This window comes from Acanthochromis polyacanthus, chromosome 6 (genome assembly GCF_021347895.1).
Source record: "Acanthochromis polyacanthus isolate Apoly-LR-REF ecotype Palm Island chromosome 6, KAUST_Apoly_ChrSc, whole genome shotgun sequence".
Classification (NCBI taxonomy): domain Eukaryota; kingdom Metazoa; phylum Chordata; class Actinopteri; family Pomacentridae; genus Acanthochromis; species Acanthochromis polyacanthus.
The window spans coordinates 38274289-38287378 of record NC_067118.1 but is presented as its reverse complement, the minus strand read 5'-3'; the positions used below and the strand labels follow the sequence as shown (position 1 = coordinate 38287378).

The 13090-nt window shown below is 40.4% G+C and overlaps 2 protein-coding genes across 4 annotated transcripts in view; one reads left to right on the top strand and one right to left on the bottom strand.

Annotated features, from left to right (window-relative positions):
- Positions 1 to 13090, top strand: part of dclre1b (DNA cross-link repair 1B) — a 55159-nt gene that overhangs the window by 24979 nt on the left and 17090 nt on the right. The window lies entirely within an intron of this gene.
- cpne5a (copine Va) overlaps positions 399 to 13090 on the bottom strand; it is an 84637-nt gene continuing 71945 nt past the window's right edge. For all 3 annotated transcript variants that reach the window (XM_051949038.1, XM_022203549.2, XM_022203550.2), the window contains 4 exons: positions 11783 to 11885; positions 6829 to 6886; positions 6526 to 6599; positions 399 to 4157 (listed from right to left, as the gene is read on the bottom strand). In XM_051949038.1, the coding sequence (XP_051804998.1) occupies positions 3969 to 4157; positions 6526 to 6599; positions 6829 to 6886; positions 11783 to 11885 (424 nt within the window). In that variant the 3' untranslated portion in view covers positions 399 to 3968. The remainder of the gene's footprint in view (positions 4158 to 6525; positions 6600 to 6828; positions 6887 to 11782; positions 11886 to 13090) is intronic.

Sequence of the window (13090 nt, the reverse complement as noted above, 5' to 3'; positions counted from 1 at the left end):
CCAGCTAAACTTCAACTTTTTCTCTTCCTCACATCATCAATGCACTTTGTCTCACTGTTATTTAGACTTGAGGCAAACTACAAGCTCCCCTTTCTCTGCTCTGAGCTGTAGACTGAAAGATAAGGAGGATGGATAGATCAGATCCTGACAGATTTACTAAATGTTGCTGCTCTGGCTTTCTGTTAACAGCCACTTTTAGAACACGGTGGAGCATTTAGCAGCTAAAAAGTTTGCTTTTTCCCTCAGGAGTTGTTGGGAGATCAAAAGCTTGTAGGAGACTTTATGCTGGACTCTGCCAACAAGATTATCATATTAAAGGTTATGTGAGTGTTAAGGTAATTAAACGTGGTTCTAAAACAGCTTCATCTCATAGCGACACATGAAAAAGCCAGCCCGTATTCTGCCAAAGTTGTCAACATTTTATTAATCTTCAGTTAAGGCAATCCATTACAAAGCATTTCACAAACCACAGTATGACGACAATATCATGTCCAACACCTGGTTTGGAAATTATTCAGCATGCAAGTCAGAGACCAAGAGAGGTATGTAAACAACCTGGGAGAAAACAGGAGCAGTGGCGAGAAGAACCCATACAGTATGTGTCTCATAGGAACAGAATGGAAAGAAACCAGAAGATGCAACATGCTGGTGGTGGCTGTTATCTCCAAATTACATCCTAAGAAACAAATGAAGCATGTGGCAGATGCACTAATCAGGTGAAATGAGGGCAGACTACCAGACTTTCTGCCACTTTGGCACAAGCATGCACATCGTCTAAGGAGGCCAAGTTCAACAACTGAATACATGTTGGCACTGAGTATTCTTCATACGGGGCTTATGTACATAATTAGAATTTCTAAAAGAAGGGAAAAACTAAGTCATTTCCACTGAGAGAAAAGAAATAATTCTGTTGCTAAGGGGAAATAATTTAATGTTTAGCAATTGCATAAGTGTCATTACTGTGTCATTTTCGTATTTAGAGATGATGTCTTAACTACTGAGAATAGTCATTGTCAGATTTCCCTGGGGGGAATCTTGCAGAGGTTACAGACCACGGAAAGAAACGGTGGCTTGAAGAGCCAGAAAAAGCCATTTTGTTGCACATTAGCTGATTTTGTGTTGCATGAGATAAGTTTGAAAAGTGTGCATGACACCTCCAGTTCACGTCTTCTTGTTTCCTCTTTTCTCACAGACATTTGCAGTCACACTCACAGTAGCCGAGCTGCATGCTGATGCTGATTTAACGAGCATCACGCCTGCCAAATGTACTTTCACTCATTAGTTCTCTGTGAGCAATGAAGAAGATCCGACTCACTTTGAAAATTATAATCTAAAAAGGTTACTTGCAAAGAAACACATCTGATCTTTATAAGTTAATCATAGTTAAATATAATTCATGACAAGCATATTCAGTGTATACTATTTATCTTCCTTTTTGGAATGAATGGCTTTCTGTAGAGGTATACTGGTATTTATGAGCGCTTATGTAAATAAACTTAATGGCCTCTTTGCGGTTCTGATGAACGAGTGAATTTGGCAGCGGATTAAACTCTGCTTTGTCATCTGAGGGAGAATGCCATCGCTAATGAAAAATTTAAAAAAGGAACCAAAAAAAAAAAAAAGAGGCCAAATATGGATCTGGACTTGTGACAGAAGGAGTTCAGTGTCTCTGGACTGAGTTTCTGCAGTTTCATCGGACTCTTTCTGGGAGTCAAAAACGGTAAGCGGCTGACAGAGAACCTAACGTGGCATATGTAAACACATTTGTTCCAGACATGAAACGAAAACCCAGCAGAGCTTCACATTCTCAGAGAACAACACATCCATGTAAACGCTCCTGTATCATTCGACAAAACCCCCTTTCGAGCACAAATAAGATGGAAAAATGCACAAAAATTAACCCCATTTCTTAATGAAATCCATGAATGTTTCCGTTTTTCCATGAGGCGATGGAAATAGCCACAGTTGAATTGTAAACAAGTCTTGACTTTGAATATTATACAACAAGGCTCGGCGACACTGTTGACTCTCATTATTTCAAAGATCGTTAGTGAAGAGCTGTAGGTATAAAAAGTACAGAACACTGGCGGAGACAGTGCGTATCAGAAATAGACCTAATCTTGCAACAGTTTTTAGCATCTCCAACGTTTTCTGCTGTGTGCACATCTTAAACATGAGACCTGCTGCTGCTGGCAGAGTGACACCTGGGAATTTGGATATGTTTCCATATAATAGGCACATTTGGATTGAGATATTGAGTGACTGAGAGATAGTAGTGAAAATAATGGCCATTATATATATCAATAACTCAGGATGTAAGCGACTGGGCCTCAGTGGCTGTAACTGTCTTACAATAATTAATTTATACACAGTCACTAAAATGAAAAAGCCATGAACAGATGCATATATATGTCGACAAGTGGATTGAATTGCAAAACAAAGCTGTGCAATTGTATCTTAGGTATTTAAATAGTATCCCACTGAGTTATAAAGGGGGCTGTTGTGCATTAGTGTAAAACAATGTTATCTGAGAACAGTCAGTGTTAATGGGAGGGAAGTGAAACACAACACAACCGAACAACCAGACTGAATATACAAAGATGGACTCCTTTTTTTTTTCTTTGTTTGTTGCAATCAGTTGTTTTCTTTTAGATCACTATAAAAGGCAATCGAATATCTCTCTTGCAAGATTTGTGATTGAAAAACAAATCAATTTAAGGAGGTAAATAAAGGGGGTGGTTGTTGACATCAGTATTTCAAAAGTACATTTGAAGCGTCCCTTAAAAGTGTCAAACACAATCCCAGCTAATAAACTGTAACCACAACAAATATAATGGAAGGAAAAACAAACAGAAGGACGGCAAATAAGACATGGCAGCACGACTTAAGCGGTATAATTTTCCTCTTTGCATACTAATAGGGAAAGCAAGTATGTGCTTTGAATCTGTTTCTCTGTAAACACGCTGTTTTTGAATGATAAATATAGGTTGATTTTTATTATATATTTCAGTATAATATTTCTCTTATAAACATTCTTCCTGTTGTCATGCTTTTTAAAATGATTGTATGCTGAACACTCCGTTATTTTCATCGTGGTTGCTTCTGTCAGCTTATCAACATTGTTTGTGGCTTTGTGCTTTTTATTTGGACGGTAATTAGTGCATTCTGTTAATATAAATATAAGAAACGCGTACATAGAAGAAATGGTGCTGAAAAAATCAGTATGGCAAGAGCTCACAGGAAGGTCCTCTACATTACAGCTCGCCATCCAAAAATTATCCATTAGTGAAAATGATTCATACGCTGCTGCTGAATAGGGTGTTTTTTTCTTTAATCACATGCTTTTATATTACAGTCCTTATCAAAGTAGAAACAGGGGCTGTTGTTTTAATAACACTGCTCACAAAATATAGGATGGAAAACTACAGGGGAAATATGACTTCAATCCCCTCCCTTCAAAACCGCCCCTCTCTAAGGAATAAATTATTTCTGCAATAAATAAATAAATAAATTAGTATACACATGATTTCCTATTTTAACACACACCGATTTCCGAAAGGTATCACAAACTTGATGCACACTGGCACGTCCTAATATATTTATGCCTCCAAACAGGCCCTCTCTATGGGTTCACTTGCTATCCATTACATCACCACTTTGACAGGTTTGACAGCGAACAACTAAAACCTCCTTTTACATCGGCCTCCTCTCAGCGCTCTCATCCTCAAGCGCTCAGAGAGGACAAAAACATAAAAAATAAAACCTCTCTGTTCATCGGCACGTTTCCCCCCTACAGCGGCCTCGCTGCTCCAAACCAAAATGGAGTCTCATCGTGTGTAGCTGGATTAATATTTACGGAAGGGTCTCGAAAGCATTTTCCCCCTCAAAGGTGGAGGCAGGTTCCCGTCAATCTTTGACCTCGTACCTGCCCAACATGGAGCTGTGTTGGGGGCAGGGGGAGGGGGGGATCACACTGGGTTGGTCTGGGGGTCGTCAGGGGGCGAGTAAACCGGAGGGACGGGGTTGGGTTTGATGGTTTTGCTCTTCATGTAGGAGATCAGCTGGTCGGGGATCTCAGCCAGTACGTCTTTAGCCAGCCGGGCCATGCTCAGCACGTGGTTACCTGTACGGTCCATGTAGTCTCTGAATGGGACAAACTGTTGGGACATGGAAAATAAAGGAGTTACTTCTTGAACAAGTATGTCATCTTGCTTGATACGCTGTTAATTTGTCTTTGAGCTGCAGTTGAAGTGCCAACAGATAGATGTGCTAACTGCTAGCAACCCTAAACAGAAGACAGCAAAAAAAAATTTAAAAAGTAATACAATATAAACAGCACCTTATACCCAAACACGTTATTTAACAAGTAGATTTTTGGAATCAAATGGCACATCAGTGGTAAATTAGCTATGCTCATTAAATCGTATAGTTTTTCATCAGAAAATACCATCAAGTCTCAGCACTTCAACACTGAGTTACGATAACTTACTACATAATGTTTGCATCACATGGGTTTGAGTTTGTCTTGAATCCCAACGTGACAGCTCTTAAATCTGCAGCCAAAAGGGTGTCACCACACCGCTGTCGTTACCGTAATCAAAGTTTAAAAGTAGAGTTTGACAGTTCAGACATGACTCGGGGCAAAGGCGTAATCAATTAGAGATGCTATCAGTGGGATGTTTTGAATAATTCTCTTTTTTTTTCCTTTGGTGAGGGTTGATTCTGTCAACTTGAAACTATATTTTGTACATTTAAATTGATATCTAATTCCAGCCAAAGTGCAAAAGTACTGCTCCTTTAGCATTGTGTGCCCAACATAATTACGCAACGAAAGACACTAAATCATGTGGACAAACTGTTGTGACATGGAAATGAAAGGAATTATTTGTTTAAATATTGCATGTCATCATGCTCTGCGCACTGTTCAGAACAAAAAAAAGTATTTGAGCTGAAGTTGAAGCGCTATTTTGAATGAATCTCATCTTATCATACTTTCTACATATTGGATCTTTGTTTTGTTTTACAGTGCCCCCTCCATAAATTTTTCCCATTTAATTTTAACATTGAACGCACACTTCCTTAATATTGTATTCGCGGTCAAAGGTTCATCTTCTAAAAACTTTCTTGAAGGGGGTGAATACTTATGCAGTCACTTCCTTTACATTTTGATAAGTTTGCAGAAATCTGTTTTCTACAATTCTACGGTTTCATTTAGCCGATGCTTTTATCCAAAGCGACGTACATCTGAGAGTAGGTGCGGGACAAGCAAGGATCTATTCAGCAGAAAACAACCTGGATAAGAGCCATAAAACATGTTCAAGTGTGTGTGTTTCACTTTGACATGAAAGAGTCTCTTTTTTGGCACGTACTTGTCAAAAAAGACAAAGTAAATTATTGATGATTCAATGTTAAAAAACAAAAAGTGGGAAATTTTCCAAGAGAAGTTGAACACTTTTTATTGGCTTGTTATAGTTGGCATCAACTGAGCTGTATGTATATTTCCCTTAGTATAGCTTTGTGTGCGTTCTTCCATCTACTTTGTGGACTTGCTTGAACAACACACACCAGACAACGTCATGTCCTCCTTCCTCATTACTGAGCGGGAGACGTGTTCATGCTGTTTCTTTCGCTGTGACAGACAGCAGGGATTGTGCTGAACAGAACACTTCCAGTGGATATTTCTGGATTTGTGTTACTGAATCGCAGGAGACTTCCGAGTCTTCCTTCAAGTCCCTTAATGTCATCTTCCCTCTCAACAAGCAACCAAAGTCGACCAATCAGAGCTCTGAGTGTCACCATGAGGTTCGTCTGTAGCAACCGTAGCCCTGAAGTGTAATTGCATTTTTTAGGAGGCTATCTGGGGCGACACATGTAGAAGCTGTGTATCTATGCCAAACCTGTTAAAGCATCAACTAAAATCACATTTTAGAGCATTATAGTAGAAAAGCAACAAGTGCAAACACTGTTCCTTTTCTCATGGTGAGACTAGAGAGGTCGGGAAATCTTTAAGAGCCTCTGTAGTGCATGAATGTGTGTTTTTGCATGTATTACTGATATGAGACTTTATGTTAAGAACACTTAAAGAGGAAAAACAAGGTGAGAAGTGTTCACCCAAGACATTAATGTTTATCCCATGTGGAGTTAGAACATGCCGAGTGGATCTTATGGAAATCTGTCACTTATTTTCCTGATAATTTGTGCACAAAGTTGACATTTTGGTCTGCATATGGGCTGTTGAGAGAAAAAAAAACCCTGCAAAATGGAAAGGCTTCATGTTTGATAAATGTGTTTGGTAAATGTCATGGTAATGTGCTCATTGGATTTTGATATTATGGAGGTCAGCAAACTGATTAGATGTTATTTCCTCAGGACCCTGTCAATCCATGGCATATTTCAAGAGACATTTTGCTTTGGAATTAAACAAAAAAAAAGAAAAAAAACAACCAAGATTGACATCTACTGTACAGTCATGGTTACTAATGAGCCACAAAGTGACTATTAAGCACAGCATTAGGAGCATCTTACCTGTACTATGTCTCTTTCTGCCAACTTCCCCCGCGAGGAGATTCTGATGTCGTCACCATCCAGCTCAACCATGGCTACGGAGAGAAAAAGTTTTTATTAAAAAATAATCTCTTGTGTGACTTGGTGTCCAAATAGTACAGAAATGTATCAAAACACGAGCCTGGAGGGAAAATATTCTCATTCTGTGCATTGACCAGATTCTTAAAAGTACAATAGTTGTTATTCTCTTGTGGAAAGTCGAAGCTGCCGGAGAGTCAGCAAAGTCATATCTTTCTCCCGACAAACTTTAGTTTGTATTCTCACCATCAAACTCAGCTTGGCCGACTCCAACTATGATGATAGACATGGGGAGCTTAGCTGCCTGTCATGAACAAAGAGAACAGACAGTCAGTTGTCACTCGCATGCCTGGAATATAATATTTTCTGAATAATGAAAAAAGCAACCCCAACATAAGAGATTTTATCAGAGCATAGAGGGGTTACATTTCCAATTATGTTTCTTTTTTCAACCACTGCATATCTCGTACTGCAAAGTCAGTATTAACTTGCAAGCACAGATCCCCAGAAAAGCCACAGACAAACAAAATAAAGGATAAGACAAACGTGACTTATACACTGCATCATAGCAGACTGTGTTTCACATCACATTTTCTTGCACAGTTTGTGTCGTCGAGGGGCCAAGAGAAAACACAAAATACATTATTCAGCTCAGGGGCTTCATAGCATACATCAGTTAGCATGTAACAGAGTATTTCAGCTAACAGCTATACAGGTTTATAATGGAGAACATTACCCCCGGTTGAAGTACACAAGGTTACACAACGTTCATGCAGTTTATAGAAATCCCACACACATCACTGACATTATTATTTCATGACTTTTGCAGATAGAAATGTTTGAAATACTGTTAATACCAGAACAGAGATGTCCTGCCCTTTCAACTCCAGTCGAAACAAATGTGAAGCGTACATGATAAAGGTTTCATAAGGGTCATTTTCTAAACACTTTGTGGTGTAGAGGCTCCTGTTCCTGCATGATATCAGACCACAGCCCCGATGTGCAGAATGTGAAAGCTCTGGGATGGATGAATGATATATGCTTGTGGTAGAAATGCATTTACGGGGTAAAAGTAGGTCAGCTTTCCTGGAAGAACCTCCCGAGAGGAGAGGCCTGTCACAGATAGGAGTAAATAGACTGAGGACGACCACCACCAACCCCCTCTTTCATGGTCTCTATCATTCTTCTGCTTCCATCTCTTTTTCCATTTTGTTTTTCCCTCCACTCGGCTCATTCCTCACGATCGTCTTCCTCTCGCACAAAAATACATTTTCTGTGCTCCCCTCTTCCAGCAGGTCAGAGCCCACAAGCATATACCTATAAATGCCAGACCAGATTCTGTATCCAGAAGTGAATTATTCAGCCTACACCATTTGTTACTTTGCCTGTACTGTAAAGTCACTCAGGGGATCTCACTCCATCAGTCTGTCTGCACTCAAACTCTCTTCTTTTCACAGCACACAACCACAATAAACATCCAGACATTCGGTAGGTTCATTTCATTTAAAATGAAGTAATGATAGAAGCATTTGACCCATTGACCAGGAGGATTTAGCACTTAAATAATTTCATTTTCTGACAGATAGACGTTTCTGCCGCACTTAAAAAGATTCCAATTTGTCCTGTGTATGTAACTTTTTTGTTTATTTTTTAATGTCATCTTGGGGAGTGTTGCTGCATATGTGAGAAGGGTTGTCTAAGTCTACATTTACATGTTGAAAAAAGAGGGAAAAATGGCACCATGGAGTAGAAAAAGGCCTCTGCAGCCACTATTCATCTGTGCTTAAAGCTTGTGGCATGACTAGAATAACACCCCCAAACCTGTGATGAATTTGTTGGTGGTAAATTTGCATTGTGGGTAAAAACACAGATGCAAAATGTTAAAAAAAAAGGAGGAGAGTAAATCATTGGTTCTGCTTCATCGGTTTAGATCCTTTTTGGGGAAACAAACTGACTAGTGACATCTGACAACATTACAAAGCAGGATCCATTGAATAAACTGTGAATTGGTAGACATGTCTTCTTCCCCTGCTGTAGCTTCAGTGCTAGACAAATCCTTTTATTCTGTCCATCACTATTACATATTCTGTATCAGCTTGTTCCGTTACATCATTGGAGCTATAAGATGACACTCAGTGAAATACTGCAACCCCACAACACTTCATGTTTTTCTGGAAGCACCATTACATCAAATGAAAGTACACTATCAGTCAAAAGTTTTGATACACCTTCTCATTTAACGGCTTTTCTTTATTTTGGTGACTATTTACATTATGCATTGTCCCTGAAGGCATCAAAACTATGAAAGAACACATATGGAATTATGTAGTAAGCAAAACATGTGTGAAATAAGTCTAAGCATTTGTTATGTTTTAGATTCTTCAAAATTGCCACCCTTTGCTTTGATGATAGCTTTGCACTCTTGGCATTCTCTCTATGAGCTTCATGAGGTAGTCACCTGAAATGGTTTTCACTTCACAGGCGTGCCTTGTCAAGGTTCATTTGTGGAATTTCTTGCCTTCTTAGTGGGGTTGGGACCATCAGTTGTGTTGTGCAGAAGTCAGGTTGGTACACAGTTGGGAGCCCTATTTGACAACTGTTAGAATCCATATTATGGCAAGAACCAACCAGCTAAGTAAAGAGAAACGACTTTGAATGAGTCCCCAAGTGCAGTCACAAAAATCATCAAGCGCAATAACGAAACTGACTCGCATCAGGAGCAAGAGTCACCTCTGCTGCTGAGGATAAGGTCATCTGAGCCACCGGCCTCAGAATTCGTTAGCAGCAGCTCAGATTAGAGCCCAGATAAATGCCACACAGAGTTCTAGTAGCAGACAATCAGCGCCAATCAGGCCTTCATGGTCAAATAGCTGCTAAGAAACCACTACTAAGGAAAAACAACAAGCAGAAGAGATTTGTTTGGGCCAAAAAACACAAGGAATGGACATCAGACCAAAATGGTAAATGGTTGTATTTATATAGCGCTTTTATCCAAAGCACTTTACATGATATGTCACATTTACCCATTCACACACACACTGATGGCGGCAGCTGCCATGCAAGACGCTAACCACGACCCACCAGGAGCGATTAGGAGTTCGGTGTCTTGCTCAGGGACACCTTGACATGAGCACGACGGGCCAAGGATCAAACCGGCAACCTTCTAGTTACAAGATAGCCACTCTACCCACTGAGCTATGCTGCCCCAGACCAGTGGAAGTCTGTGCTCTGGTCTGATGAGTCCAAACTTGAGATCTCTGGCTCCACCCTCTGTGTCTTTGGGTGATGCAGAAGAGGTGAATGGATGGTCTCTACATGCATGGTTCCCACCGTGAAGCATGGAGGAGGAGGTGTGATGGTGTGGGGGTGCTTTGCTGAAGGTACACTGACCCAGCATGGCTCCCACAGCGTCCTGTAGCGACATGCCATCCCATCCGGTTTGCATTTAATGATTCATCATTAATTTTTCAACAGGACAATGACCCCAAACACACCTCCAGGCTGTGTCAGGGCTATTTGAAAACCATTTCAGGTTCTACCTCCTGAAGCTCATCCAGAGAATGCCAAGAGTGTGCAAAGCAGTAATCAAAGCAAAGGGTGGCTGTTTGAAGAATCTACAAAAGAAATTATGTTTAGAGTTATTTCACACTTTTTTGTTTACTACATAATTCAAGATGTGTTCATTCATAGTTTTGATGCCTTTAGTGGGAATCTACAATGTCAATAGTCACAAAAATAGGACAAGAAAATAAGAAAAAACATTAAATGAGAAGGTGTGTACCAACTTTTGAATGGTAAAATAATTTAAGTGTGTCATGGAATATTTCCCCTAAATTAAACTTAACATTTTGTAGGTTGGTAACATTTAGTAGGAAATGTTAAACTGTAAAAATTTTCAAGCAAAAAAAAAAAAGAAACAAAATAAATACATTCAGTTTCTCTTTTGTGCAGAACAAGTAGCTTATTAATTTATTGTCTTATTTTAATAGAAGCTTCACAAGTTGGCCACAGAGGTGAAACTTTAGCCTTTTCTGATTCAGAATGAATAAATTCTACCAAATGAAGCCCTTTGAGTGTTCCACAAACTATAAAATATTCATGGATTTTATGAAATTAGCGGTGAGCCAGTCTTGCATCCAAAACATCAAATTGACCACTGCAGACTTAATCTAATCCCTGCATACAAATTAGGAGTGACTGGGTCATACAGATACTCTCTTTCATAATTTATGATCCTAAAATGATATCTGGTGCTTAAAGGAAAAACATCAAAGCAAGAAGAGGCAGTTTGTATTTACCCCAGAGGCTGTTCTGTTGGATACGTGAACATATTAGTCACTGAAGGCTTAAGCTGTGCTGGTTTGGGGAACAAGGAAATCAGAATAAATACAGTTCGGCCATTAGCACTACTATTAAAATTACCAGCCAATATCTGCTGTGTGCAATGTTTAAAAATAGCACCAAAGATAAAGCACAGTCTATAAGAAAGCAAAAGATGCAGACATGAGTGTTGCCCATCACTCCTTGCTTATGATTCATCTCTCCAGGGCAAAGGCTGAGTGCCAAGTGAAGCAGGCCATCCATTCTTTAGCTCTGTGTGGCAGAGGAGGCAGCAGCAGAGTGCAGAGCAGCAGACAAGATCTTAAAAGGAAGGTGTGGCTGTTCGAATGGTGTGATTAACAGTCGCAAATTCCCTTTAAACCCAGTCTGCTGGGGGTCGGAACACCGTGTCGCCGGTCGATGGATTCCAACTACAGGTGAGCTGCACAGCGTTGTCGGGACACAGCAAATATGCAGCACAGACATCATAGGCATTAGACAAACACAGTAAATTCTAACATTAACTGACAAGCTGGTGCCTCAGTTAGCGCTCCGGTTAGGGACCTCTATTAAAGTGAACCTATTGGCCTGAGAGTGAATCTCAGCTGAGCCACACAGCCTCCTGAGGGTTTCAATAAGAAGGAGAAATATTGGACAAACAGAGCATCCGAGCATGGGGGGGGGAGACAAGTGGAGCAGAAAACATCCCATAAATCCTCAAATCTAGTGCTACTGGCTAATAAACCGTCAAAGTAACAGAAAGCCCGAGAGCGGTACCACAGTAAGATAAAAAGGACCTGCGATGCCAACGGCCTGCAGAGCCGAAGAGCAGGCAGAGAGGAGTAAAACGTCTCTGGGCTTGTGTCAGAGCAGCACTTACATTCACTATGGCCTCCTTGGTCTGAGCCATGTCGGATATCACGCCGTCAGTGATGATGAGCAGGACGAAGTACTGGGATCCGTCCTGAACCGCTGCTGCATACCTGGTGAAAGAAATCATCAGTTGGAAAAGCTGCAGACAGATTACATATTCACTGATTTACATAAGACTGTGGCCTGAGAGGAGTGAGTACTATGTCAGTGTCAACACATGAAAAAAAACATCCCTCAGAAGCAAACTGCCCCTCTGCCCAGTGTGTGACACAGAAGTTTAATATAGGCATGTAAAGCAGCGAAGTGTGTTGCGTAGCTCCTCACGTCTCAGAGGTCTATCCAGACACTATTACGAAACCCATCAGAGACACCACAGTGAGTGTGGCCTAGTTTCAAACGCCCATCGCTGGCTGCCCTATGAATAATTTATTAAACTGTTTATGCAAGTGCAGCAGTCTTATTCTTTCAGAACATTATTGATTGCCGAGGTCTCGTTTGACCAGACTTGATGAGCGAGAAGAGGGGAAATAAAAAACGTGGCGGATCATCGCCGGAGCCAAGGACAGGTCGGAGGTGACCCCTCGCTCTTGCCTTCAGCCTGGCAAATTTGACGTTTTAATCAGAGAGCGTGCCCAGTCAGTGACAACAGCAAGAGCGATGTCTGGTGTTGAGCAGATTAAGCGTACATTTGTCTTCCTCACTTGCCTCCCAACAATGTGGAGCGCATTCACTGTAGGCAGTTGAACATTACAGCTTTGTCGTAACTGTAACACTAAACTCCGTTCCGTATTATAGATCCCAACACACATAGAAGTGGCACATTTAAAATCTTAACCATTTAACAGCCTACAGTACAGTTAGTATACAGTATACATAATGCATCAACACCTTTCACCTCTTCAGCAGCATTTCCCGCTCTCATTAATTAATCAGCTCTCAGCTTGTGATGCATGAAAGTGAACTGAGCACAGCTACTCAAAAGAATTGCATGACCTGCTCAGCATCTGATGCTAAGTGCTGTTTTTTGGTCAGGTAAATAGCCATTTTAATCTTTTCATCGGTGCTTTTTTGGATGACCTGTTTCACTTATTCTGGATAGTGAAGCATCTCTCAAGGCCTCCACCATCTTTGTGAATAAGCATTTTACTGCGTCCGTATTATTCTGCACCCTTCAGGCATGAAGAGACCGTATGAAGTGAAATTTTATAAATACATGTCCAATTGCTTTCAGCCGAGACTATTCCCCGCCATAATGCAGCATTTTTACTGAGCAATAAAATCCTTAGAGGGACTTTTAGTTATTATTAATTTTTAT